This window comes from Papio anubis, chromosome 2 (assembly GCF_008728515.1).
Source record: "Papio anubis isolate 15944 chromosome 2, Panubis1.0, whole genome shotgun sequence".
NCBI lineage: Eukaryota > Metazoa > Chordata > Mammalia > Primates > Cercopithecidae > Papio > Papio anubis.
In genome coordinates, this window is record NC_044977.1 from 192051547 (window position 1) to 192078336 (window position 26790).

At 55.7% G+C, this 26790-nt stretch overlaps 2 protein-coding genes and 1 long non-coding RNA gene across 6 annotated transcripts in view; 2 read left to right on the forward strand and 1 right to left on the reverse strand.

Moving 5' to 3' along the window:
• Positions 1-14925, forward strand: part of MELTF (melanotransferrin) — a 28801-nt gene extending 13876 nt beyond the window's left edge. For 2 of the 3 annotated variants that reach the window (XM_031663926.1, XM_031663927.1), the window contains exons 7-14: positions 944-1131; positions 1881-2061; positions 2726-2877; positions 8057-8153; positions 9034-9228; positions 9890-10046; positions 10131-10198; positions 12077-12610. In XM_031663926.1, coding sequence (XP_031519786.1) covers positions 944-1131; positions 1881-2061; positions 2726-2877; positions 8057-8153; positions 9034-9228; positions 9890-10046; positions 10131-10198; positions 12077-12291 — 1253 coding nt within the window. In that variant the 3' untranslated portion in view covers positions 12292-12610. Of the gene's footprint in view, positions 1-943; positions 1132-1880; positions 2062-2725; positions 2878-8056; positions 8154-9033; positions 9229-9889; positions 10047-10130; positions 10199-11371; positions 12611-14911 lie in introns of those variants that run through there. The other variant, XR_004182383.1, reaches the window with a different exon arrangement.
• Positions 14030-16204, reverse strand: LOC110742680. Of its 2 annotated transcripts, none has more exons than XR_004182384.1 (2): positions 15989-16204; positions 14030-14278 (listed from the first exon to the last, which is right to left on the reverse strand). It is a non-coding gene; the product is annotated as an uncharacterized LOC110742680 (long non-coding RNA). The 2 variants fall into 2 exon arrangements; XR_004182385.1 differs by lacking the exon at positions 15989-16204 and adding an exon at positions 14457-14546.
• A 44-nt stretch (positions 16205-16248) lies between these two features.
• On the forward strand, positions 16249-18786 carry LOC101022625. Its single transcript, XM_009202013.4, has one exon. The coding sequence runs from the start codon at positions 16621-16623 to the stop codon at positions 17449-17451; it is 831 nt and encodes a 276-aa protein (XP_009200277.2). The 5' UTR covers positions 16249-16620; the 3' UTR covers positions 17452-18786.
• The last annotated feature ends 8004 nt before the right edge of the window (positions 18787-26790 follow it).

Here is a 26790-nt window from a genome sequence, read left to right on the forward strand (position 1 = left end):
CCGAGATCACGCCACTCACTCCAGCCTGGGCGAGAGAGAGAGACTCTGTCTCAAAAAAAAAAAAAGGTTGGGGGATCAAAAGACAGGGAGTAAAACAGGAAAAAGGACTTGAAAGAAACCCATCCCAACGTGAATAGCTGGAGTTGCGGAGTTCCCCTTCCCTCTCTAGCCCGTGTGGGCAGATTCCATCCGGGTTTGTTCCCATATTGGTCCCTGCTCCTGGAGCCCTGACCCCTCCCCCTGCTCAGAGCCAAACGTAGTGCCTCATGGCAGCCGCAAGCTCACCCTAGACTCTTAGTACATTTATCTCTCTCACCCAAAACTGTTCTTATTTTCTTGTTTTTTTTTTTTTTTTTTTTTTTTTTTGAGACGGAGTCTTGCTCTGTCGCCCAGGCTGGAGTGCAGTGGCCGGATCTCAGCTCACTGCAAGCTCCGTCTCCCAGGTTCACACCATTCTCCTGCCTCAGCCTCCCAAGTAGCTGGGACCACAGGCGCCGCCACCTTGCCCGGCTAGTTTTTTTGTAGTTTTTAGTAGAGAGGGGGTTTCACCGTGTTAGCCAGGATGGTCTCCATCTCCTGACCTCGTGATCCGCCCGTCTCAGCCTCCCACAGTGCTGGGATTACAGGCTTGAGCCGCCGCGCCCGGCCATTTTCTTGCTCTTTTTATCTTGAATAGTTATTTATAAGTATTGTATTACTGTCAGATGCCTCCAATCCACTTTAGCAACAGAAGTTGGTGAGAGCTAGAAAATGAGAGTAACGAGATAGAGTCTGTGTAGGTACTTGGAGTTGGGTGCAGCCACCAAGCTCTGCCACCTTCTGAATGCTGGGTTCTCACGTCCATGACACCCAGCCACCCCCCAGAATCCCTCTTCTGGGCCTTCCTTGCCACCCGCCCCAACCCCTGTCGTAGCTGGGTCAGCCCAGGCTTCCTTCTTCCCAGGGAAGACGCTTCCCTCCTGGGGCCAGGCCCTGCTGTCACAGGACTTCGAGCTGCTGTGCCGGGATGGCAGCCGGGCTGACGTCACCGAGTGGAGGCAGTGCCATCTGGCCCGGGTGCCTGCTCACGCCGTGGTGGTCCGGGCCGACACAGATGGGGGCCTCATCTTCCGGCTGCTCAACGAAGGCCAGGTGGGCTCAGAGTCCCCGAACCCCCCTGCACAGCGTCCTGGATGGTCCTGGGCCTTGTGGTCGCTCAGCAGGGTGGGATCAAGAGGGGCAGGACCCAGAGACTGTCCTTGGGATGGACCCCAGCATCGGGCCAGGTCAGAGTGAGGAACCAGCCGGCTGTGCTGGCTGTCCAGGAGGAGGGCTGGCCAGGGGAGGGGGACCCAGAGGAGGGGGACCCAGGGACCCAGGCACCCTCAGAAGAAGCTCCTGATACTTGTGTCTCTGAGAGCTAAAATCAAAACATATGAGCAAATAAACGAAGTGACAAAACCAAAGCCTTTCAAAGCATTCACCATTCACCATGAATTACATGTGGCGAATAAGGTTTGGCTCAAACCGCTGCTTTTGACAGCGATATACTTCTGACCGCTGGCGCCCCAGGCTCAGTTAGTTTTGTCCCATCCAGGCTGCCACTGCCAGCCCCACGGCGTGTCCTCAGGGCCGTCCCACCCCTGGCCACAGTCATGTGTCCAAACAGCTGAGTGTGATGAGGCCAAATGGACTCAGAGCAGACCCAGAACTGGCAGGGCCCAGGGGAAGGAGACAGCGGATCAGGGGAGGCACCGCAGAAGAGGGAGGCCTTGCCTGGCCCTCACAGTGGGCGCCTGGTCTGAGGTCAGGGAAGAAGCAGGTAGGGGCGGAAGTGGGAGGAAAGGATGTGGCCCATCAGCACCCTCACCACGCTGTACCCACCCCCTCTTGACACACAGCGTCTGTTCAGCCACGAGGGCAGCAGCTTCCAGATGTTCAGCTCTGAGGCCTATGGCCAGAAGGATCTGCTCTTCAAAGACTCCACCTTGGAGCTTGTGCCCATCGCCACGCAGACCTACGAGGCGTGGCTGGGCCAGGAGTACCTGCACGCCATGAAGGGTCTGCTCTGTGACCCCAACCGTAAGTCCACCCATCCCGACTGCTGCCAGCTCCAGCCCAGCTCGACCTCGGGCATGGCAAGGCTCTCGGGGAAAGCGGCTGGGGGAAGATGCTCACCAGGGAGGCCTCTGTAGGAACCTGTCATTTCTGTCCTCTGCCTTTGGGGCTTTGGGGAGGAAGCCCCTCTTCAGCTGCACCGCCTGTCGTGCCTCGGAAGCCCCACCTGGCCGCAGCGGAGTAGGATCCAGGCCCTCAGAATCTGCCTTGGGAAGGGTCTCCTCGCGCCTCCATCCATGGCCGTGGCGTCCTGTCAGTTCTTCTACAGCCTCTCGCTCCTGCTCCCCGCCTCTACCCCATGGCTACAGCCCTGGCTCAGGCGCTGTCTTTTGCCTGGACTGGTGCAGTAGTCTACAAGCGAACTTCTTGCCTTTAGCCCTCCAGCCCCATGTATCTTCCACCTACAGCCAGGGAAGTGGGTACCACACACTGAGTTAGATACACGACAGCTGTGGTCTTCCTCAAACCTCACAGTTGCCCCTTTTCTGTATGAGGAAGTGGGATCCGATGGTTAAATAACTTATCCCAGCAACACCGGAGAAAGGCCCAGAATTTCCCTTGGGTCTGACTCCAAGCTCTTCCATGGCAGTACCGGCCTGGCAGTGACCGCTTGCTTGCCCCACCCCAGGGCTGCCCCCCTACCTGCGCTGGTGTGTGCTCTCCACTCCTGAGATCCAGAAGTGTGGAGACATGGCCGTGGCCTTCGGCCGGCAGCGGCTCAAGCCAGAGATCCAGTGCGTGTCAGCCAAGTCCCCCCAGCACTGCATGGAGCAGATCCAGGTGGGGGTCGCGCAGGTGCCGCGTGGGCCAGGTGGGCAGGTGGTGGCAGTGCCTGGGCGGTTCTTACTACCCACTCCCCCTGCTGCCTGGGGAACAGAAGAGTGTCTACTGCAACAAGGCCACAGAGACAGGCGGGAGGAGCGACCACAGGGACCAGCACCCACCCCAGGGGACAAAGACGGCGGGGGCGGAGCAACTGCAGGGACTAGCACCCACCCCAGGGGACAGAGACAGGTGGGGTGGAGGGACTTGTGCACCTACCCCAGGGACAGTAGAGACAGGGGGAGGAGGGACTGTGAGGGCCCAGCACCCACCCCAGGGACAGAGACAGACGGGGAGGAGGGACCGCAGGACCAGCACCCACCCCAGGGACAGAGACAGACGGGGAGGAGGGACCGCGAGGGACCCCGAAAGCACCCACCCCAGGGACAGAGACAGACGGGGAGGGAGGGATCCCAGAGGGACTCCAGCACCCACCCCAGGGGATAGGCAGATAGGAGTGAGTCCCCTGGAGAGCCTGCGAGCTCCTCACTGAGCGGGAGCACCAGCAGCCAAAGGAGCACTGGCCCAGCTGGGTGCTGACGCCCTGTAGCCTGGGGCGAGCCCCTTCCCCTTTCTGAATCTCAGCCTTCCCTTGTGCAATAGAGAGTGGGCGTGAATCATTGTTCAACCTTTTTTTTCTTTTTTCCTAATTTTTCTAAATAGACAAATAGTAATTGTGCATATTCATAAGATACATGGTGATGTTCCGATACATAGAATACATGGTGATCGGAGCAGAATAATAATTAGCATACTGTCATCTCAAACATTGCTCATTTCTCTGTGTGGAGAACATGCGGTATCTTCCTACCTGTTTGAAACTATGTATTATTGTTAACTCTAGTTATCCTACAGTCTATAGAACACTGGAGCTTATTCCTCCTCTCTCTTATTTTGTATCCTTTAACAAATCTCTCCTGGGCGTGTTGGCTCACACCTGTAATCCCAGTACTTTGGGAGGCCGAGGCGGGTGGATCACTTGAGATCAGGAGTTCAAGACCATCCTGGCCAACATGGTGAAACCTCGTTTCCACTAAAAGTACAAAAAAATTAGCCTGGCATGGTGGCACGCAGCTGTAATCCCAGCTACTCAGTGGGCTGAGGCAGGAGAATCGCTTGGACCCGGGAGGCGGAGTTGCAGTGAGCCGAGATCATGCCATTGCACTCTAGCCTAGGTGACAAGAATGAGACTCTGTCTCAAAAAAAAAAGAAGATCTCTCCCTATTCCTCCTTTCCCCCACCCTTCCCAGTCTCCAGTATCCTCTGTTCTACTTTTTACTTCTGTGAGATCAACTTTTTTTAGCTTCCACATATGAGTGGAACATATGGTGTTTAACTTTTTGTGCCTGGCTTATTTCACATAACACAGTGTCCTCCAGTTCCATCTGTGTTGCTGCCAGTGACAGGATTTCATTCTTTTTTATGGCTAAATAGTATTCCACAATGCATGCCGATGACATTTTCTCTATCCATCCTCTGTTGTTGGACACCTGGTTGATTCCATATCCTTGCTATTGTGACCAGTGCTATGATAAACATGAGGTGCAGGCATCCCTTCCACAGCCTGATTTCCTTTTTCCTTTGGACGGATTCCCAGTGGTGGGATTGCTGGACCGTACGGTAGTAAATAGTTCGATTTGTCGTTTGTGGAGGGACTTCCATACTGTTTTCCATAGCGACTCTCTGGGTTTCCATCCCTACCAACAGTGTAAGAGTTTCCTTTATTCTGCATCCTCACTAGCATTTGTTATCTTTTATCTTTTTGATAACAGCCACCCTAACTGGGGTGAGCTGATACCTCACTGTGGCTTTGGCATGCATTTCCCTGATGATTAGTGCTGCCTGCTGGCATTTTGTATGTCTTCTTTTGAGAAACGTCTGTTCTGGTCATTTGCCCATTTTTAAGTAGGATGATTTTCTGCTGTTGAGATGTTTCCGCTGCGTGTATATTCTGGATATTAATCTCCTGTCAGATGAGTAGTTTGCAAATATTTTGGCTCACTCCATAGGCTGTCTTCATTTCGCTCTGACGATTGTTTTATTTGCTGTGCAGAAACTTTTTTGTTTGGTATAATTCCATTTGCTTATTATTGCTTTTGTTGACTGTGCTTTCGAGGTCTTTTCATAAAATCTTTTCCCAGACCAATGTCCCGAAGCGTTTTGCCTGTATTCTCTTTAGCCCTTTTATTGTCTTGAGCCCTGCATTTAGGCCCCTGATCTGTGATGCGTTGACCCCTGCGTAGGGTGAGGGGTAGTTTAGGGCCCAGTTCATTCTGCACTTGGACATTCCACCTTCCTAGCAGCAGCCACTGAGGAAGAGACCACTCTTTTCCCAATGAGTGTTCTTGGAACCTTTGTCAAAAATCATCGGGCTGTAGACCTGTGGGTTAATTTCTGGGTTCTCTATTCTGCATCATTGGTCTCTATGTCAGTTTCTATGCCTCTGTCTTTGTTCTTTTTGCTTAGGATTGCTTTGGCTATTCAGGGTCACTTGTGGTTCCATACAAAGTTTAGGATTGTTTTTTCTAATTTGGTAGAGAATGTCGTTGGTATTTTCATAGGGAAGTTCAACTTTTTTTTTTTTTTTTGAGACGGAGTCTTACTCTGTCGCCCAGGCTGGAGTGCAGTGGCCAGATCTCAGCTCACTGCAAGCTCCACCTCCCAGGTTCACGCCATTCTCCTGCCTCAGCCTCCTGAGTAGCTGGGACTACAGGCGCCCGCCACCTCGCCCGGCTAGTTTTTTTTTTTTTTTTTGTATTTTTTAGTAGAGACGGGGTTTCACCATGTTAGCCAGGATGGTCTCGATCTTCTGACCTCGTGATCCACCCGTCTCGGCCTCCCAAAGTGCTGGGATTACAGGCTTGAGCCACCGCGCCCGGCCGGAAGTTCAACATTTTTGACAGCACCGTGCACTTGGAAATACATTTTACATTGACCACAATCTAGTGCACAAAAAGTTTTCTTTCAGATATAAATGAAAAAAATATATGTCCTTTATATACAGAGATATGACACAAACAGTACCCGCTACTTCTCATGTATTCTATTCTAATCCTTTTTTTCCTGACACTTGTCATGACCCATTAAATGGATTTGGCCCCCACGAACAGGCTCACCATCCGCAGCTAGAAACACCAGCTGGCCCGGTCTCTCGTGCCCGTTCGGCTCCTCCCTGGTTCGCTTCTCTGCCTGGAGACTGATGCCAGATGCAGAGGAGGCCCCAGAGGCTCTGCAGTCCGGGAGGACTGCTGTGGTCATGGGTGTCCAGCCTTGGCCCAGAGCCCCGGCTGTCAGCCCCTGGGTGTCCACACTCCCCAGATTCTGTTTTTAGAGCAAGTAGGTGGGGTCTGTTCAGGGGGTCCCCAAGCACAGGCCCCTCAGCAGTGCCAACCCTGCCCAGGCCAGGGAACCACATTGACTGGAAGGCCACAAAAAAGAGACCGGGCAGGAATACAGGGTGACCAGGCCTAGGACAGTGACCATCGCACAAGCTGACACTCGCTGTGCGCCCCACACAGTGAGGGCCGTTGTGTGGATCATCTCCTGTGACCCTCACAGCAGCCCTGGCAGTTGGTGTGACCATCGGCCCCACTTTTGGGTCTGAGCGGGGAGAGAAAGGCTGGGGAAGTAACTTGCCCAAGGTCACCAGCCAGGATGGGCTGTGTGAGCTTCCCCACACCACTTTGCCTGAGCCAGGCCACAGCGCTGTCTCCACACCTGTGGATCGCAAGAGTGGAGACCACCCCAGCCTCAGGCCAAGGAGTGCCCAGGCCCAAGGCGGGGGTGTTCCGGGAGCTTCCGCAGGCACCGATGGAAGCCTGTCCTTGTGCAGAGCCGAGAGCAAGTGTGTGAGAGCAAGTGTGTGTGACGCTGCCAGGGGAGCCTCCGCTGGAACCTGGAACGGAGGGAAGGGCTTGGGGGGAGGGTCCTTATTTATTTATTTCCCAATGCCTGGCAGGCTGCCCTATTGTTCCAAGCGCCCCAGAGGAGGGAGATGTGCTGGGAGGAAGGTTTCAGCTCCCTCTGAGTGCCAGCCTCCTCTCAATCTGGGCTCACAGAGGGCCAGGGGGCTGCCCTGCGGCCTGCGGGAAGAGGAGAGACCAGGGGCTCCTCAGAACCCCAGCAAAGGTCTCAAAGACCCTCAGTTCTAGCTTCTGAGGTTCTCAGAGAGATGTCCAGTGTGGCTGTGACACCCATTCCTGCCCTGCCAGTTACAGGCAAGGGACCATCAGCCAGAGGGCCTGGGCTGAGGTGCAGGGTCTGTGTCCTGCCCACAGCGCAATGGGAAGAAGGAGGTCTGGGCGGTGGAAAAAGCATCCCGAGAGGTGCATCCTCCTGGCCCCAAATGTCAACGCCGCTGCCTGTTATTCCACCACCATCACTTCACGCTTCTTCAGGAATGGTGTGGGACACCTTCCTGGGGCACAGGTGTCCCCATTGTCCCCCACTGTCATCCCCTTCCCTTGACGTTAATCACACTCTACTATGGCTTTGTTGCCGGTTAGCCCCTTGGCGGGGTCCTGGGGCCACTTGTCAAGAGGCTTCTGAATGGACAAGTGGGGTGGGTACAGGTGACCTGAAGGCCCCAGGAGGGTCCTGGGAAGAAGGCGCTGGGTCCTCCTGCTGCCACGGCAGGCAGAGCTCCATCCCTCAGCCCTGGAGCCTCCTCCCTAGGCCCTGAGACTGCCGTCGTTTCAGATCCGTCATTCTTCCATCTGTACAGGCATTTAACAGACAGGCATTGCACCACACGGTGTGTTGGCCCTTGGCCAGGTGCTGGAGAGGTGGTGCCTGGCCGTCTGGGGGCTGGCAGTGCACACGCCAAGCATGAGGGTAGGGATCGCACTTGCTTTGCTCAGGGCAGGGACACAGGGGACCCTGGGTAGCCACACGCAGGAGTGCTGTGTGGGTGTTTCAGCCCCTTGGTCCTCCAGACACCCCTCCCAGTCAGGCGTCTTCACAAGGAGAGGAAGGGGCAGGCTGCCAGGAGGGGGTATTCGCCACCCAGATTCCCCAGGGGAAGGAAGCCTGAGGCCACAAACCCCTAGAGACCAGGCCCTGCCACCTCCGTAGGACCCCGACATCCAGAACCATCCTGGGTCCACCCTGGCCCAGTTGCTGCTTCTGTTCCCTTCAGGCTGGGCAAATTGACACTGTGACCCTGAGCGGCGAGGACATTTACACGGCGGGGAAGACGTACGGCCTGGCTCCGGCAGCTGGCGAGCGCTATGCCTGTGAGTGCAGGGCCTGCCGCCTGGCCGCAGCCAGGAGGTGGGGAAAGTTTTATAAATATAAAAGAGTGCCCCTCTCAGCTATTTCCACAAGCTCCCTGCCTCTCTCCTGGGGATAGTGACTGTCTATCACCAGGCCTGCCCCTCCTGCCCCAGGCCTCAGTTTCCCCAACTATTCCACATACGTCTCTAAGGGGCTGGCAAACTTTCTGTAAAGGATTGGAGGATAAATACTTGAGACTTTGCAGATGACAGACAGTCTGTCTTTCAATAACCCTTTCAAAATATAAAAATCATTCTCAGTTTACAACCCAGGCCATACAAGAGCAGGCGCGTGGTTTGCCATCTTAAACTACTGGGGCGTCCTCAGCCTCTTCTGGCCCTAACCAGCCATGGAAGGTGGCCCTTCGGAGTCCCCCTGCCAGCTCATTTGCACCTTCTGAGGGGCCTGGGCTGGGGCTTTGGCCTCTGTCCTCTTACTGGTGGCCTCAGAGGCCTGGGTCCCTTCCGCCCGGGTGTGAGCAATCTCTGGGCTGTGAGAAATGCTTCTGCAGCCTCAGCTGTGACTCCACTTTCCTCCCGGGAAGTGAGAAAAATACCACCTGGGTTTAAGGAAAGAAGGAAATCCCTGTGGGGAAGGACTGCTGGGGCCAGAGGAAGACAGGGCTGGAAAGTGGAGCCAGGAGGCTGCATCTCACAGGGGTCACAGGCAGGGCCCCTGCTGGGCCTGCTCCCGGAACACCCGGTCTCAGGCCTGGGCACTGTTTGGCCTGCACAACTCAGACAAAGAGGCAGGAAGGAGTGGGTTTGAAGGAAGGACCCCACAGGCCCTTGCCCGGGCTCTCAGCTGAGGGGCCCCTCGCATGAGTCCCTCTCTCCCCAGCGGAAGACAGCAGCAACTCGTACTTCGTGGTGGCGGTGGTGAGGCGGGACAGCTCCCACGCCTTCACCTTGGATGAGCTTCGGGGCAAGCGCTCCTGCCACGCTGGCTTCGGCAGCCCTGCAGGCTGGGATATCCCCGTGGGCGCCCTCATTCGGAGAGGCTTCATCCGGCCCAAGGACTGCGACGTCCTCACAGGTACCCCCCTTTTAGGAAGGCAGACAAGGGAAGCCTTCTCTGGGGTTAGCTTCTCTGAGGTTAGTCCCACAGCCAGTTCTGGAGGGGACCCTTGTTGGAAGGTGGCCAGGCTTCTGCATAAGTGCCCAGGTATCTCCACAAGTTGGGGACAGAAGCACCTGCCATATACGGTACATGAAGCCCTTTCCGTGTGTTAGATCACACAACATTCATGGAAACTGGCAAGATCCTTGAGCTGACAGGCCAGACACCTCTGTCCTGGCTGTTAACTCAGAAAACATACAGGCACTTTTTTACTAACCACTGACACAAGCACACGGAGGGCACTAGGATTGGCAGCTCCTACTCCCAGACAGCTGGACGGCTGCTCTGATTGGAACAAAATAGTGAGGTAGTGAGTTCCCTGTCCCTGAGGGAGTTCACGCGAAGGCTGGGTGGTGGTGTTCGGTGATGGGGTTCCTGTATCTAGACAACCTCTGCATTCCCCCCACTGAGATCCTCCAGGAGACACTCCGCTCAGAGCCGAGGGGAGCAGAGCAGACAGGCGGCCTTGCAGCGTAGGGTCAGGTGGGTGGGCAGACCTGTAGGGGAGCGGCCCGCCCAGCTCCCTGCCATGCTTTCCGCTGCTGGCCCCTCATCATTGCCCTTCCCTCCACCCCAGCGGTGAGCGAGTTCTTCAATGCCAGCTGCGTGCCCGTGAACAACCCCAAGAACTACCCTTCCTCGCTGTGTGCGCTGTGTGTTGGGGACGAGCAGGGCCGCAACAAGTGTGTGGGCAACAGCCAGGAGCGGTACTACGGCAACAGCGGCGCCTTCAGGTACTCGGGGGGCCTGGCGGTCTGGGGCTGTGTGCAGAGGCTGGGACCCTCCTGCCGACGGCTGCCCTGCCCTCTGTGTGGCAGATGCCTGGTGGAGAATGCGGGCGACGTTGCCTTCGTCAGGCACACGACCGTCTTTGACAACACAAATGGTAGGTGAGGGCCAGAGCAGGGCCAAAGGTAGGTCGGGGGGACTGTTTCCCATTCTCAGCACCATCCAGACACCATGCTGGGCTGGGGCCGAGCAGCAGCTCAGTGAGGCTGAGTCTAGAAGGCTGTGCCCCCTAGGAAGCTGGGAGCCCCACGGGTCACAGGGTAAGACCAGACCTCAGACCACACATCCAGGGGTGCTGGATACATGACGGTCTTCGCTGGTCTGGAATTCAAGTCACTAATCCACTGAAACGGTAGAAACTCAGTCCCAGTCGGTTTGGAAAAACCCCCTTCTAGGGGTATTTATGTAGTGCCAAGGTGTGAGGTGGGGTGACGTGAGCCTCTCCATGGGGTCATGAGCTCAATCAGTATCTGGTCTGTGTTCCTGAGCAAGTCACTGCCTCCTGCAAGGAAATCTCTCTGCAACCCCCAAGCCACACCGAGGCAGGGCACACCCGACACACCACACAGGCAGTTTTCTTCCTGGGGTCACCTTCCTGGGCTCCACCTGGGGTAAAGAACTCAGGGACGCTCTGCTCCGGGACCCCCGCACACGCATGGTCCTATCAGCACACGCCTCCCCAGCTTACATCACTTCCCCTCTTCTTGTTCTCCGTGAAGGAATCTGAAGCCTAGAGGCTGTTTTCCTCCAACACCAAAGGCTTGTACTTTCTACATTCCCTGACTACACCCCAGGCTTTGAAACCCCAAATGCTGGAGGCCCAGTCTTCTCCACTCACTCCCAACATGTTTCTTCCTAGAGACTTAGCCCAGAAAGGCACAACTGTGGCCCGGTGGGGAGGGGACTGGACAATGGGAAGTAAGACATGCAGGGAAAAAAACTCCAAAAACATCAGTATTTCAAAACTTGGATCTTGCTTCCTATGGGGGTCACCAAGGCGGTAGGACCATTTGCCCTAGCAGAGCTAGGGAGGGCTCCAGGCCCTGAACCCTTCCCCTGCACAGCCTCCTACCAAGAACACGTGGAACCCTCCCCCAGAGAGGGGCTGTGTGCTCCTGCCTGAGCCCGGTGGGCCTGCCTGGTCCAGACCTGTGCACGGTGTGGTCTGGGATGGGGTCGGGGCGGCTGGCAGGTGCTGGAGAGGCCTTGGAAGGTTCACTTGCAGTGAGTCACCCGCCTCCCAGGGCCGCTCCTTTCCCTTTGTCTTTAGCTCTCCTGGAGGCCCACCTGGATTTCCTGGAAATGGGAGGAGGATGGATACTAAGTGAAGGCAGAGACACGAGAATGTGATTCCTGAGAGCAGCATTTTCTCAGGCAGCCCTGGGACTGCGTGCTTTAGAATCACTGGGATGCTGGTTTAACATGCAGATTCCCGAGCCCGATCTGAGACCTCCTGAATGAGATTCTTTGCAAGCAAGGGCCCTTGAAGCTGCCTTTTACATCCACAAGTGATGCTATGCCCTGTTCTATTTGAGAACTTCAGCCTTTAGGGGCAATCACCCACCATCTTCAGGGAGCCACCCCACCCTCAGACTTGAGGATGTAACACATAGATGGGGTTCTCTGCCTAGGAGTGATTAACAGCCTCAGTTTGCTCACCTGTAAAATGGGGACACCACCACCTGCCCTGCGTTACTGTTGTGGGGATCAAGCAACACTTGTAAAGTGCTTGTCACATAGTAGGTACTCCCTACTCCCTGCTAATGGCAGCTCCTGCTAATGGCATTAACACAGCTGGGTTCTTTCACCCCGGTAACACAGCAGAGCACTTGGAGAATGGAAAGGGTTGGGGAGCTGGCCAGATGTTGCCACCTCCCTGTAGCGAAGGCCTTGGAGGACCCAGGATAGCAGCCTGTCTTTACACTTCTCCCCACTCCCCTGAACGTCCCCACACACACTGCTTTACCCCTCTCAGGCCACAATTCCGAGCCCTGGGCTGCTGAGCTCAGGTCAGAGGACTATGAACTGCTGTGCCCCAACGGGGCCCGGGCCGAGGTGTCCCAGTTTGCAGCCTGCAACCTGGCACAGATGCCACCCCATGCCGTCATGGTCAGACCAGACACCAACATCTTCACCGTGTATGGACTGCTGGACAAGGCCCAGGTGAGCCAGGCAGGGCTACCTCATTGAGGGGTGTGCAGCAGAGGTAAGCTGAGCCCCTGGGAGGCCTCAGTGTACCTGGAGCAGACCTCTAGAGAAATTGAGGAAGCCTGGGGGAAATTCGGTGATTTTCACTTACGCAAGGACATACCTCCAGAAACTACCCCCCTGCCTCCTGCATTGATTTTCCCTTCTCAGTTGGACCATTTTCACCAACATGAAACATGCTGTGATTTCTGCCATCCTTAAAGAACTAACTAACCTCTTGCTCTCACATCCATCCTCTTGCAGCTGTAATCCTGCTTCCTTTTTTTTTTTGAGATGGAGTCTTTGCTCTGTCGCCTAGGCTGCAGTGTGCGGGCGCTGACTGCTCTCATTTCATCGCCTGCCTCCGCTCACGGCTTATTCTCCTGCCCCAGCCTCCCGAGTAGCTGGGACTATAGAAAAATTCCACACATACCAAGCACTGTTTATTTTTAGTAGAGACGGGTTTCCCCACCTCGTGTTAGCCAGGCTGGTCTTGATCTCCCTGACCTCAGGATCCTCCTGCCTCGGCCCTCCCCAAAGTGCTGGGATTACAGGCGTGAGCCACCGCGCCCGGCCAGTCCTGCTCCCTTTCAAAGCAAAACACTTCCAGAGAGTGGTCTGCTCTGGAGTCAACAGTCCTCTCCTCTGGCCTCTCTTAAGGATGAAGACTGAGTTAACAAGTCCTCTCCTCTCCTCTCTCTTGAGGATGGAGATTACCCAGACAGGCTCCCACCAGGGCCCTGAAGCTGTTCTTGTCAATGTCACAGTGACCCATGTTGCTAAACCCAGTAGCCATTTCTCAGTCTTCATTTCACTTGACCTCTCAGCGGCACTGGCCACAGCTCTCCCTCCTGCAGGCACCCAGTTCCTCAGCCCTGGCTCTCCGCTCACCTCTCTGGCCACTCCTCAGTCTTCTTTGCTGATTCCTTCTCATCTCCCTGACCTGTTAGCCCTAGGATTCAGTTCTCAGCCCTCTTCCCCGTCTACAGCTGACCCTTGATCTCATCCAATCCCAAGTCATCAAATACCATCTATCTACAGATGGCTTCTGAATTTACATCTTCAGACTTCAGTCCCAAACTTGCATATTTAACTACATACTTGACATTTTGATTTGTGTTTCTAACAGTCATCTCAAACGGATCAAGTCCAAAGTTGGACCCCCGTCCCTCCTTCAATCTTCCCCACTTCAATTAAGAGCAACTTCAGCTTTTCCATTTCCTTGGGAGTCATTTTTTACTCTGGTCTTCCTCTTGTGCTCTATATCCAGTCCATCAGCAAATCCCACTGGTTGCGCTTTCAAAATACACCTAGAATTTAAACCCAGGTTGTCTGACAATGGAGCCACTGGTTTCTAACCACTCTCCCTCCCCCAGCTTATGCTGAAATTGCCTTCTGCACACCCACCAGCACCACAGAACTCCAGAGCTGGCTGGCTCGCCAGGCCTGTTCCTAAACTTTGACATTGTGAAATTATGCATGTTCCTGTCATCTCCCCCACAGAACCCCTCTATCCCAGGAGTGCCATACTCCGGGTCCTTGGGCTTCCCTAGGGTGTTGCTAAGTTCTCTGAAGTAATGTGGGAGAAGAATCTTGGGTGGATGTGCATTTTTCTGGGGAGAAGGCTGACAGCTTTCATCAGCTCTTTAGGAGGATCTGCGAGTCCCTCCAAAAAGACTGAGAGCCACCTGACTCCTTTGTTCCTCCTTGATCAGTACTTAACACCTGACATAGACATTCATGCATGTTCTCCAGATGTCCTTTATTTATATTTGTATTCATAAGTTCTCATACGACTTCTGGTCTTTTTAGTAGCTCTTTTAGGGCTGTAGCCACAGAACGCTCATTGCAGTGATCCTGAGCAGGGTGGAGGAGTGCAGCGTCCCTGGGCGGGTGGGTCAGTGAAGACACGCCCAGCTCACCTGTTATTCTGTGGCTGGTTGCAGAACGCACGTCTCTCTCGAAATTGTTTCGGTTTGTGCGGAGACGGCTGTAAGACAGAGTGAGAAAGCCTTATGGAAAAGGCCAAGAAATGCTGAGCAGGCCTAGCACAATGCTCAGGAATCGCACCCATACCATCCCTCATTTCTGGGTCTTTCTGTCTGAACATCTCAGGCCTTAGGCCTGCATCCAGGAGCTGGAGCACTGCAGTGCTTGTGAACACCTACCTCTTCCAGTGGCGCCTGTGGGCCTAGTGTCCCCACACCCCCTTGGGTGACAGAGGCCGATCAGTTGTCACGCTTATGACTTCCAGTCAGGACAGGCTCTGAAATCACTTTGTTCTCAGTCACCGCAAGAAAAGCACCCAGCAGCAAGCTGCACCTGGGCGGGTGGCCCTGCCTGAGCCCAGGTGAGAAGCCCAAAGCACCTGTAGCAAGCTTCACACCTGGGCTGTGGGTGGCCCCTGCCCATTCAGGTGCAGTCTGAAAGCAATCTGCATGTCAGCACTCCATGGTGGCCTGCTCTGAGCCCAGGTGGGAGAAGCTCCAAAGTAATCTGTAGCAAGTCAGCACCTGCAGGCCCCGCCTGAGCCCAGAGAAGCCCAGCACCCAGGCAAAGCTGCACCCATGGTGGCCCCTGCCTGAGCCCAGGTGAGAAGCAGGTCTGCTTGCGGTGCTTCCAGGACCTGTTTGGAGATCTTAATTCACAATAAGAAATGGTCTTTAAAATGTTCGGGACTCTCCAAACTATCATGGCCAAGACCTGCTTTTCAAGGATGCCACCGTCCGGGCGGTGCCCGTCGGGGAGAAAACCACCTACCGCGACCGCCAAGTCAGGCTGGACCAGCGGCGGCGCTGGAAGGGATGCTGTCTCAGCAGCGTTCGCGTATTGAGGCCCGCCCTCCCGCCGCCTCCCCGGTGCCGTTCAGACCGGCCAGGAGGGCAGGAGCCCGGCGGGTGTCCCAGACGAAGCTGGGTAGTGAGTGTAAACGCTCAAAACGCGGTGCGGGGAGGATCTGAGGCCACGGCAGAAACATGCATGTGGTGTGTTTTTGGAAGGAATGAATATGTAAAGGCAGCAGGGAAAGGAGCGTTGCAGTCGAGCAGAAAGAGGGAGGCTGGGGCGAGTTCGGTCCCGAAAGATCCCCCCACGCCCACCCCAGAGTCGGGGCCTGAGGCGGCCACCGCGGCCCGGGCTTCGGGGCCTGACCTGCTGCGTTCGTCCCCAGCGGCCCCGGCGCCCGGGGCGCCCCTGCTCCCGCTGCTGCTGCCCGCCCTCGCCGCCCGCCTGCTCCCGCCCGCCCTCTGAGGCCCGGCCGCCCCGCCGGAGCCCGCGCCCTGGGAGACCCGCCGCGCCCCAGAGCTGCCGGAGCTGCGATTCCCGCCCGGGGAGTTTCCGCGGCGGCTTCGCGCTGGAATCCAGAAGGAAGCTCGGGAAGGCCGGGCCCGGCGCGGGCGGGAGCAGGCGCCTCCCCGGGAGCCCCGCCGCCCACGGGCGCCACCTGGCGCTGCCACCTGGCGCTGCTACCTGAGGCGCCGCCCCCGGGCCCGCGCGGCCATTCCCGCCAACCGCCGCCTCCCGCCACCTGGAGCCGCGCGGGCCGCGCCGGAGGAGGCCGGTTGCCCAGGAAACCGCTGAGCCCGGGCTTCCCGCCGCCCGCCCCGCAGAGCCGCCGAGGGGCCGGCCCGCCTCCTCCGCGCAGCCCTGCGCCCCCGTCCGCGAGGCCCCCTGGGGACGCGGTGGCCACCGAGGCACCTACTTCCGGAGGCTGCAGCCAGCCGCTCCAAGGAGGCCCGGCCCCGGCGCCAACGGGACCAGCCCGTGGGACAGCGGCCTCTGCTGGCGGGGGAGGGAGGAAGGCCGAACCAGGGCGACGGGGAGAAACCCGCCGGGGACCCCTCGAGGAAGGGACCTTGTCCAGGGTGGGGGCTCCAGTTCCTCCGACCGCCCATGCGCTGGGTGGGAGGCCGGCCCCGGGGACTCTGTGTGCCCCGCCTCGTCCCCCACTGTGGCCGCGCCAGCTCCAGCCCGGGCCAGCCGTCCGCGGATCCCCCTCCTGAGTCTCCTCAGGCTCTCGCCTCCCGCACCCCCATGGATGCCCACCGCCCGCACCCACGCCCGAGCCGCCCCGAGCCTGAAGGGAGCCGGAGGCGAGCCCCCTGAAGGGCCGGGCGTGGGGACACGCCGTTCCTCCGGGTTCCGAACGGGGTGGGGGGTGAGCTCCGGCTCCTCACTCGGCCCTGCACCTACTGGGCCCGGGAGCGCTCACACCCCGTTCCCGCCCCTGCGCGAGGCCGCAGAAAGAGCCTGGCCAGGGCCTCTCTCTACTCCGTTTTGCCAGTTGTCTGAGAAGCCAAAAAAAGTTTCTAGAACTGCCAGCCCTTAAAAAAAATGAAAAGGAAGAGAAGAAATGGGAGCAGGCAGCCCTCGTCAGCAGACTGGGAGCCGCGTGGGCCCGGAGCTATTTGCATTCCGGTCTGCGGGGGCTCGGGGATGCTGGTGACAGGCCTGGTTCCTGGTGGCTCGCCCCCACCTGTGGGCGTCGGGAAGGATCCCTTCCATCTCTCAGCGGCAGAGGAGGCCCTGGCATCGTCCTGGCTGCAGCCGGGCAATCCCAAGGAGTCCTGGTCACCGTCACCCCGCCGGGAGGGGCCACAAGGACCTGGGCCTCTGCCACCAAGCTTTGTCCCCTCTTGCTGTAGGGAGCCAGTGATTCTCCTCCGACCTGATGATTGCTTGGTTTTTTTAAAGGGAGATTTGAGGGGTGAGAAGTGCGTTTCTGTGTGGCTACTCCGGGCTAGTGTGCTGTGGGTCATTGAAGGTGTGGCCTGCGTGGGTGCAGTGACGTTGGATTGTCAGGTGGCAGTAGGGGAGCCCTGCTATGTCAGTGCTAATGAAAGATGTTGGTTTGTTTCTGAAATAAAGCTAAACAAGCCTGCACATGCAGAGGCTTGGACCCTGGTAGAAACTTCCCGCTGCCGATTTGTTTTGTTTTGTCAGGGGCTCAAAGGCCTACCTGCTCCACCCAAAATGGCAGATTCCATTCTCCAAGAGCCAGTCAGGGACCACTCTCATCCTCTAGTCAGTGAGGCTGCCAACGCCCTTCTTCCACCTGGACTGGTTCTCTGGCCCTTGCAGGGCCTCGCTGTCCTGCCACATTCCAGCTGCCTCCACCGCATCAGTCTCTGGGGTGTCTGCCCTTCTGGGGGCGGGTGCAGATGAGGGTGCAAACTTCTCTGCTGCCCCCTGCCCCACACCTCCAAAATAAGCTGCCCACATCTTTTCTCTGGCAAGCTCACTGCTAACTCACCGGAGGGGGAGGCGTGGGGAGCTGATCTCCAGAGACCCGCCAGTGGGTGCTCTCTGGTATGTACTGAGAGCGGGTGGGCCCGGCTGGTCTTTGTCAGGGCTCTGCTCTCCCTCTGGAAGGGGAGGTTTTCTCTGTTTCCCTCTCTCATGGCTTCACTTGGCCCCCACACCATCCCGCCTCACCACTGTGGCCATCTCCCAGAGCCAGGTCTTGCCCACCACTGCACACAGGCCATTTTCCATGAAGTCGGCTCAGTTATCACAAAGCCAGTCAATTCCTGGGGACCTGGATGGCCAGAGTTGACCCATCTTGTCTCTGCATCACATGGCCCAGTCTCAGCTGCACTGTCACCCCAGCTCGCCTCATGCTACCACTTCCCCACCCTGAACTTTTGGAAAAGGAAAGTTAACCTTTGGGCACCCTAGCTCCTCATCTGAAAAACACACAGAGTACGATCACCGGCGTGGTGAGGCGGTTGTGAAGATCGAATCTAAGACGCAAAACACTCAGCACAGTGCTTGGCAGACGGCGGGTGCAGGAAGGATGTTCACTGTCACTATTGCTGTTACTCTAGAACCTGTTTTCTTGTCTTCAATTTCAAATTCTTGGGAGAGATCATCCGATTGGCCCAGTGTGCATCAGGCTTTCAGGTGTCTATCACTGGACCAGTCAGCACAGGCCAGAAGCAGGGTCTGTTCGCTGACACATGGCCACCGAAGCCCCAGAAAAAGGAAATGAAATCCTTGTGAGTCAGGCAGCCATTCCCCAGCACCGCCATGGCTACCAGGTCTGTGGTAGGTCTATTGGCCATTGGTCCAGCAAATACTTACTGATACCTACTGTCAGTACCAGGCCGAGACCTAGGCAAGAGGGACCCTAGTCCTCAGTTTTGTGCTTTCAAGCAGTGCTTTTCAGACTTTGATGTGCACATTAATTGCCTGGGGATCTTGTTAAAATGTAGATTCTGGTTCAGAAGGCCTGGCATGAGGCTGAGAGCCTGCAGTTCTAACCAACTCCTAGTTGGTGCCTGCGCCGGTGGTCCGGGGACCATCCTTTGAGACGCAAGCCTTCAGAGGCCTCTGCCGGAGCCCTCCCCTAGACCACACTCCACCACCCACAGAGGGAGGAATCACAGGGAAAAGGGATGCGTTCACTCAAGGGTCTTTGTTTTTTTGAAACGGAGTCTTGCTCGGTTGCTCAGGCTGGAGTGCAGTGGTATAATCTTGGCTCACTACAACCTCCGCCTTCCGGGTTCAAGTGATTCTCCTGCCTCAGCCTCTCAAGTAGCTGGAACTACAGGTGCCTGCCACCACGCATGGCTACTCTTTGTATTTTTAGTAGAAATAGGGTTTCACCATGTTGGCCAGGATGGTCTCGAACTCCTGACCTCGTGATCCTCCCACCTCGGCCTCCCAAAGGCCTCCCAAAGGGATTACAGGCGTGAGCCACCACACCTGGCCTCAGAGCCCATTTTTCACACCATGTTCCAGATACCCTGAATCCTGGAATTCATACCCCAAACAGCCGTGAGCCAGCTTCCAGGGTTTGGAGGGCCCCTTCCCTAGATCCTACCTCCCAAGGCAGCCAAAGCCTTAGAGGTTCCAGTGAGCCATGATGGTGCCGCTGCCTTCCAGACCACACCCTGTCTCAAAAAAAAAAAAGATATTCCAATTTTGTGGAATAAAAACCAGCTCACTCACCTAAGATTCAGGAAACTTGAATTCTAGTTCCACTTTGGTGTTCACCCTGGGCCGATACTTTCTCCTCTCCCCATTTCAGTTCCCAAATCCATAAACTAAGAAGTGGGTATGGTGCCTTGACGATTTCTAGCTCTAACAGTAATTCGTAGACTAAAACGCATCTGAGTCTTCACAGGGTTGTTGCCTGTGCTGAAGTGAGAGGACCCGGGTGGACTCCCTTTGTTTCTGACTTTCTCAGCTGCCTGTGAGTTGGTGCTAACAGGCCAGAAGCTGGGTTTCACAGCGGAGAGTCATATACATCAAAGGTTCTCACCTTGAGCATGTGCCAGGATCACCTGAGGGCTTATTAACACACAGACTGTGAAGCTGGGTGCAATGGTGTGTGCCTGTCATCCCAGCTACTGGGAGGTTGAGGCAGGAGGATTGCTGAAGTCCAGGAGTTGAGGTCAGCCTGGGCAACATAGTGAGACTCCCATCTCTAAATATATATATATATTGGCCAGGCATGGTGGTTCACACCTGTAATCCCAGAACTGTGGGAGGCTGAGGTGCGAGGATTGCTTGAGCCCAGTAGTTCAAGACCAGCCTGGGCAACACAGACCCAATCTCTACCAAAAAAAAAAGAAAAGAAAAAGCTTTTAATTAGCCAGGCGTGGTGACGTGTGCCTGTGGTCCCAGCTACTCAGGAGGCTGACAACGGAGGATCAGTTGGGCCCAGGAGTTCGAGGTTGTAGTGAGCTCTGAGCTGTGATTGCGTCACTGCACCCCAGCCTGGCAGGTTCCCAGCTGGTCCAATGCTGCCGCTCACTCCACCTCACTTTGAAGAACACTGTTCAGGTCAATGTGAGCTCACACGCCATCAGTGCATTAACAGGTGCCTGCCCCAGGGGCTCCAGGGCTGGGGTGGGAAGGGCGAGTGGTTCCCCCTAACCAGGGGACCTCATGGAGGAGTCTGGGCCCAGCCTGGAAGAAAAGCCAGGTCTGTGTCCATGGGCCCCGGGAGCTCCATGTGGAGAGGTGGAATGTGTGGGAAGGTGCCTCAGCGCCTTGCCCGGGTCTCCGAGCAAGCGGGCTGCAAGTGGAATGGCGTTCTGACTTCACCCTTTCCCAGCGTGTTGCTCCCCGGTCCCTCTGGCCCTGCACTCCCCACCTCACGATTCTGAGCAGGGCCCTCAGGAAGAGGAGAGAACTCAGAGGTTAGCATAGGAAGGTCGTTTGTGGTCAGAACCCCCCTTCCTCCTTGCTAGCTTCCGAGGTCCCTGGAAACCTCCAATTCCACAGAAAAACCAAATGTTCTCTCTCTACTGTGGTCAGTCTTTGGGTTGTTGGAGGTTGAAGAGAAGGGCCTGGTGGTTTACCGGGCAGGGCATTCTTAGCCAGGATCCCCATCCGACGACTGTGTGGCAGACTCTGCTGCTGGTCTTCTCCCCTTCTTCCTGTCTAGCAGACCCCGATTTTGTTCGGGTGGCAATGCGCCCGACTAAAAATACTCACTCATGCGTGCCCAGGCAACTCAGTTCTGGCTGAAGAAACCTAAGAAGTTCCAGGGCGTGGGTTTCAGGGAGGCTTTTTAGGAGGAACTAACAGCTGGCACAGCCCATTGCCCCAGAGCCCTTCTCCCTCTTCCTGCCCAGAAAGTGGACAAGATTGCTGGAAAAGGCAGCAAGAAGCAAGAAGGAAAAGGACCGCGTGGTCAGGAGAGCAAAAAGGCAGAAGCATTCGGCTCAGGTGACAGCGCCCAGGCCTGGAACAGTCTAGACTCCCTGACAGCTGATTCCGGCCTTCTCTTGTTTCAGCCAGCTGCATTCTGAATTGATGTAAGTGGTAACAGTGGAAAGAGCCTGAGATGGGCCCTTGGGGCTCCTAGGCTCTTGTCCTGGCTTTGTGTGGCTCAGGGAAAGTCATGGCCCCTCCGTGTGACCCGTTTCTTCATCTGTGGGGTGACGTGAAGGCCTCCAGGGTCTCCTCAGGCCCTTCTGTAGCTCGGATTCAAGAACCAGAGCTGGTCCCAGCTGAAAGTTCCCGAGATGGGCATAAGTGGGGGTTTCAGGGATGGGGCAGGAAATCACCTTGCGAACAGGTGACAACTGGGGTTGGTGTCTTCTCAGCGTTCAGCCAAAAGGAAACCTTGAAGCACAGAATTCAAGGGGTCTGTCAACGACAGTCCAGTTGTTGGAAGCCTTTTAACACCCCAAAGGGGAATTGTTTCTAAGTATCTCCTTTTTTTTTTTTTGAGATGGAGTCTTGCTCTGTCGCCCAGGCTGGAGTGCAGTGGCCGGATCTCAGCTCACTGCAAGCTCCGCCTCCCGGGTTTTACGCCATTCTCCTGCCTCAGCCTCCCGAGTAGCTGGGACTACAGGCGCCTGCCACCTTGCCCGGCTAGTTTTTTGTATTTTTTAGTAGAGACGGGGTTTCACCGTGTTAGCCAGGATGGTCTCGATCTCCTGACCTCGTGATCCGCCTGTCTCGGCCTCCCAAAGTGCTGGGATTACAGGCTTGAGCCACCGCGCCCGGCCCTAAGTATCTCCTTGATTGTGACCTTGGGATTCACATTTGTCCCTGGAAGAAGCCCCTGGGGATCGCTGCAGACCGGTTCCCGGCCCCACACGCCTTGTAAGTTAGGTGGGATGGCCGGTTGGAGCTGCCTCAGAGGGAAGCCTGAGGCGCTTTTGACTGGTGGCAACCAGGTCATGAGGCAACCTCTGTGACGTGTGAGTCAGCTTAGGCCTGTGTCCTGTGGCAGAGCCCTGGTTGTGGAGGCAGAGCCATCCCCTCCAGAAGTACAAGGCCTGAGACTGGAGACGAGGAAAGAGCAGGTACCATCAGAAAAGAATGAAAGAATGGGAAATAGATGCCGGCTGCCCCAAACCGCACCGTCCTCCACCCTGGCCCAGCCACAGCCCTGTCCTGGCGTGGATTCCTTAAAGCACCTGTTGGTTCTGTGGGCTTTCTAGGGAGGCGGGAGGGTGGGGGCCTATGTCTCAGAGGCAGAATGCACCAAAAGCACTTTTCAAAGGCCATCTGTGGGCAGAGGCACTAACTGGAGATTGCAACAGATGTTTTCATGATCGAGCTAGTGTGAGTCGGCTCAGGAACAGCCACGCTCCACAGAGGCAACCCGAGAGCCTCCGTTAAAGAGGATCATTGGCCAGATTCCACCACGAAGCCTCTGGGAGTCTGCCTGCTCCCTCCTTCTCTTCCTGCCCCCTTTGGAGGCCTCCTCCAGACTCCAAGCCCAGCCGGTGATGGAATCACCGTAGCCGCAGTAAACCCATCTGTGACCGTGGGACACACTGCAGGGGTGGAGAGGAAAGCTTGCCTTTGAACACAGTAAAATAGATTCACCTGTCTCTTCCCTTGGTAAAAATCCTGTGTGTGTGCGTGCGTTGTGTGCATGTGTCTGTATGTGTGTGTGCATGTGACTGCATATGTCTGTGTGTGTCTGTGTGCACGTGTGTGTACATGTGGCTGTGTGTGTGTATGCATGTGTGTGTGCGTGTGTATATGTGTGTGTCTGCATGTGTGTGTCTACATGTATGTCTGTGTGCTTGTGTGTGTCTGTGTGTGTCCATGTGTGTGCCTGTGTGTCTGCATGTGTCTGCGTGTGTGTCTGCATGTGTGTGTGTATGTCTGTGTGTCTGCATATATGTGTGTGTGTGTCTGCATCTGTGTGTGTGTGCATGTGTCTGCATGTGTGTGTCTACATGTGTGTGTCTGTGCGTGTGTGTGTCTGTGTGTGCGTGTGTGTGTGCGTGTGTGTGTGTCTGCGTGTGTGTGTGTGTGCACGCGTGTCTGTTGGGGGCAGGGGAGTTGCAGTTTCACTGCAAGGCATAGTTTTAAGAAAGGAAGGCTAACTACAAATGTATACACAATGGTGGCTGCATGTCGTTATGGACACATTAGTCCAAATCCACAGAGACACAACTGTGGGCTGAGTGATAGCGCTGTGTAAGGGAAAGGCTGTGAATTGTGACACACACACCCCTCTGAGGGATGGTGATAGTGAGAGCTGCGCCTGTGTAGGGGCAGGAGTAGATGGAAGATCTTTGTACCTTCTGCCCAGCTGGCCTGCTCTTTAAACTGCTCGTAAATATAAAGAAAGTCTGTGTTTTGTTTCAAGGCCTCACCAGGCCAATATATCGACCATAGTCTAATCATGGAGAGACTACCCCATCGCCTCCCAGTCCCCGTTTTTATCATCCACCCCCCGACCGAGTGCATAGGAACTGTCACCCCGATGATCATCTGGCTGTGGGTCTCTCTTCTTCCCCCTGTGAGCCTGACTTCTTCGATCCCACCGTCTCAGCTCCTATGCCGGAGCCTGGAGAGAAGCAGCAGCACCAGGCCAAGGCTTCCATCCCAGCCGGGATGCCCTCGGCCTGCCAGCCGCATCCGGCCCCAGTTTCTTTAGCCCACGTGCCTCCTGGAGGAAAAGCCGAGTGCGCCGCAGAGCTGCAGGCCGTCCTCAGGCCCCCAGACTCCAGCAGGAAGCCGAGCAGACTGTCATGGGGACAACTAGCCACGACTTTAGATATGGACTCGGGGCGAGGGCCCCTCTCTGCCTCTCCCCCAGAACTTCCCGAGGAGAAGGTGTCTCTTTGTGTGTGTAATTCTGCTGCCCTGGCCCCTTGGGGAGGAGCCCTGGATTTCCTGGAAACGAAGATCTGCCATTGCAATGAGGCAGCGCCGTGCCCTTACTTGCTGTAGGGAGTGTGTTCTTTAAGACCAGCCTGCTGAAATGGACCTGAAGACAGCAGCTGGACAGATGGCCAAGACAGAGGTGCCATCGTGCCCATCCCTCAGTTTTTTGTCATGAGAGACATACTGGAAACAGCCTAAATGCCCAGTATCAGGTTGGGTAAATGAAACACGGTCCATACTTTCCTTCCCAGTGGAATGCGATGGATGATGGTCTGCAGCTGTTAGATGAAGGGCAGAGCTATATTTACCGATGTGGAAAGAGTTCCATGGCATATTGTTGAGTAAAAAGAGCAGGTTATGAAACAGTATATAATCCCATTATCATAAAATCTCACATACAAACTCACACGCACACTCACACACAGAGCTGTCTGGAAATCTGTTCACCAAACTGTTAACAGTGACTAGCTCCAGTTGGTGGAATTTAAGGGTAATTTTTACTTTCTTTAAACTTTATTTTAGTTTCTTTAACTCTTTATTTTGAATTTTAAAGCCTTTTAAATAACTATTCAATATCATTTTGGAATGAATAAATAAACAAGCAAATAAAAAGTAAAAGAGCTGGGCGCAGCGGCTCATGCCTATAATCCTAGCACTTTGGGAGGCCGAGGCAGATGGATCATCTGAGGTCAGGAGTTCGAGACCAGCCTGGCCAACATGGCAAAACCCTGTCTCTACTAAGAATACAAAAATTAGCCAGGCGTGGTAGCAGGCATATATAATCCCAGCTACTCAGGAGGCTGAGGCAGGAGAATCGCTTCAACCCAGGAGGCAGAGGTTGCAGTGAGCTGAGATTGCACCACTGCACTCCAGCCTGGGCGACAGAGCAAGACTCCATCTCAAAAACAACAACAACAACAAAAAAGTAAAACTTCCACTGTCCCAATCACAGTCCCAATATCACCTCTCGACTCTGAACAATGCAGGTGGCCTCGATGAGGAGGCTGAGGGGACTGCAGAAGGAGCTCTGGCTTGAGCTACTCAGTCCTGGATGTGGAAGTGGTGGATGTGGCCCTGTGACTAGCTGTGTGGCCTTCAAGCAGTCACTTAGCCCTTCAGAGCCTCCATGTCTTCCCTGAGTGCCTGCCTGTGGGCTGGCTGGGTGGGAGGATGCAGGGAGGCACCCACAGCCCAGAGGCTCCTCAAGGCTCCACTGCCCAGAAACCTGTGCCTGAGCAACGTCCTCTCCAACTTCCCCAACTGCTAATGGTCCTGAGTGCACGCGCCTGCCAGGCTGGGACAAACGCAAGAGGAAGAAAGGGAAGTCCAGGAGGCAAGGGCATCCTGAGGAAAGTACACTAAAATCCAGGCTCAGCTGGGTCAGCGACAGGCGCCCTAGCACCGGAACCTGGGAGGACTTGGGGGAGGAAGAGGAGGGCCTGAGCCCAGGATGAAACAGGCTGCTTCGGGCAGCGTGGGCCCCAGAAAATCTCCTCCATCCACTACCCTTCGCTTATTCACACTCTTAGCTCCAGGGCTCTCCCATCCCGCCCAAACCCCTCTCCCTAGTTCTCGGGCTTGTGTAGGATGCTAGAGCTGGAAGGGACCACAGTGAATCAGCTTGGCCAATCAGCTCGCCACACCCCCTCATAGTTCAGGAAACCAAGGCGTTTAGGAGACAGGACTTCCTGCTGATGGGGAGGTAGTCATCACAGCTCCGGACCTGAACCCAGGGTCTGGTTCCCAGCTGCTGCGTCACAGGACACAGTGTGCGGGACCAGCCTCCATCAGCACATCCCTCCCACCCACTCCCCACCCGCTCCCCGGCGGGCAAGTTGGAACAGCTGTGCCATAGCCGTGTGCCTGGTCCTCCTTGCCAGCCGGCCGGCAGGGCACCCAGCCCCAAGGTCCCATTTTAGAGTCTGTTCCTAGGATCCTTCCTGGCACCAACTGTCACAGGTCGGGTTCCCAGGAAAACACTCGAGGACGAGATTTGTGTGCAGGCTTCTCAGGGAGTGCTCTCACAGGCAGTGCCTGCCAGGGGGAAAGAAGCCACGGGACGGGCAGAGAGAGGAGTGAGTGCCATGCAGTAGCCAGGAAGGCCCGGCTGGTGAACCTTCCGAGCTGTCCTGCCTTGAGGCAAGAGAGCCTGGCCTTTCTGTCCCTCATGGACGCAGGTTTGGAGATGGGGCGACCTTGAGCAAGGTGGTTCTCTTCAGCTGAGGGGAAGTCCTAGAGAGAAACCCAGCTGGGCCCCACCAGCCATCGACACTCCCGGCAGCTGCAGGAATGAGAGCCTCTGTCCCCCACAGCGGGCACTACAGAGAGGGTGGTGACCTGCCCTAGATCACGTCACCCGTGAGTGGTGGCCCTGAATTCACTTCCAGAGGACCAAAGCCCACACCTTAATCCCGGTAAACACATGAATATCTAACACTTAGAGGGTGTGCTTACGTGCACTAAGCACTGCCTATAAACATCATTGTTTAACCCTCAAAGCAACATCATGAAGTATTAGTATTCAAGACACATTTTACAGATGAAGAAACTGAGTCTTGGAGACGATAGTGTAATGCCCAGACCATTTGTTCCCCAAAGAAGACCACCAGAGTCCAGAGTCAAAGCCAAGCGGCAAGGATCTTTTACTGCAAGTTCGAACTTGGTCCCTCCGTTCCACAGTGTACAAGAGGGCCCTGAACAATGTGAGTGCTTGCTTTTTATAGCCCGATGTAAATAGGATACATAAAGTTACAGAGGAACAAGGGAATTCTTTTGGTTACAGCATTACAATTGGTTTACATTTTAAGTTATACACTTAGCAGTTTTCTATTGGTTCCCGCGCTTTCAGTAAAACCTCAAACGGCTGTGTCCTTATCGGGGATTTTCCAGGTGGTGTTTGTACTGGGCTCA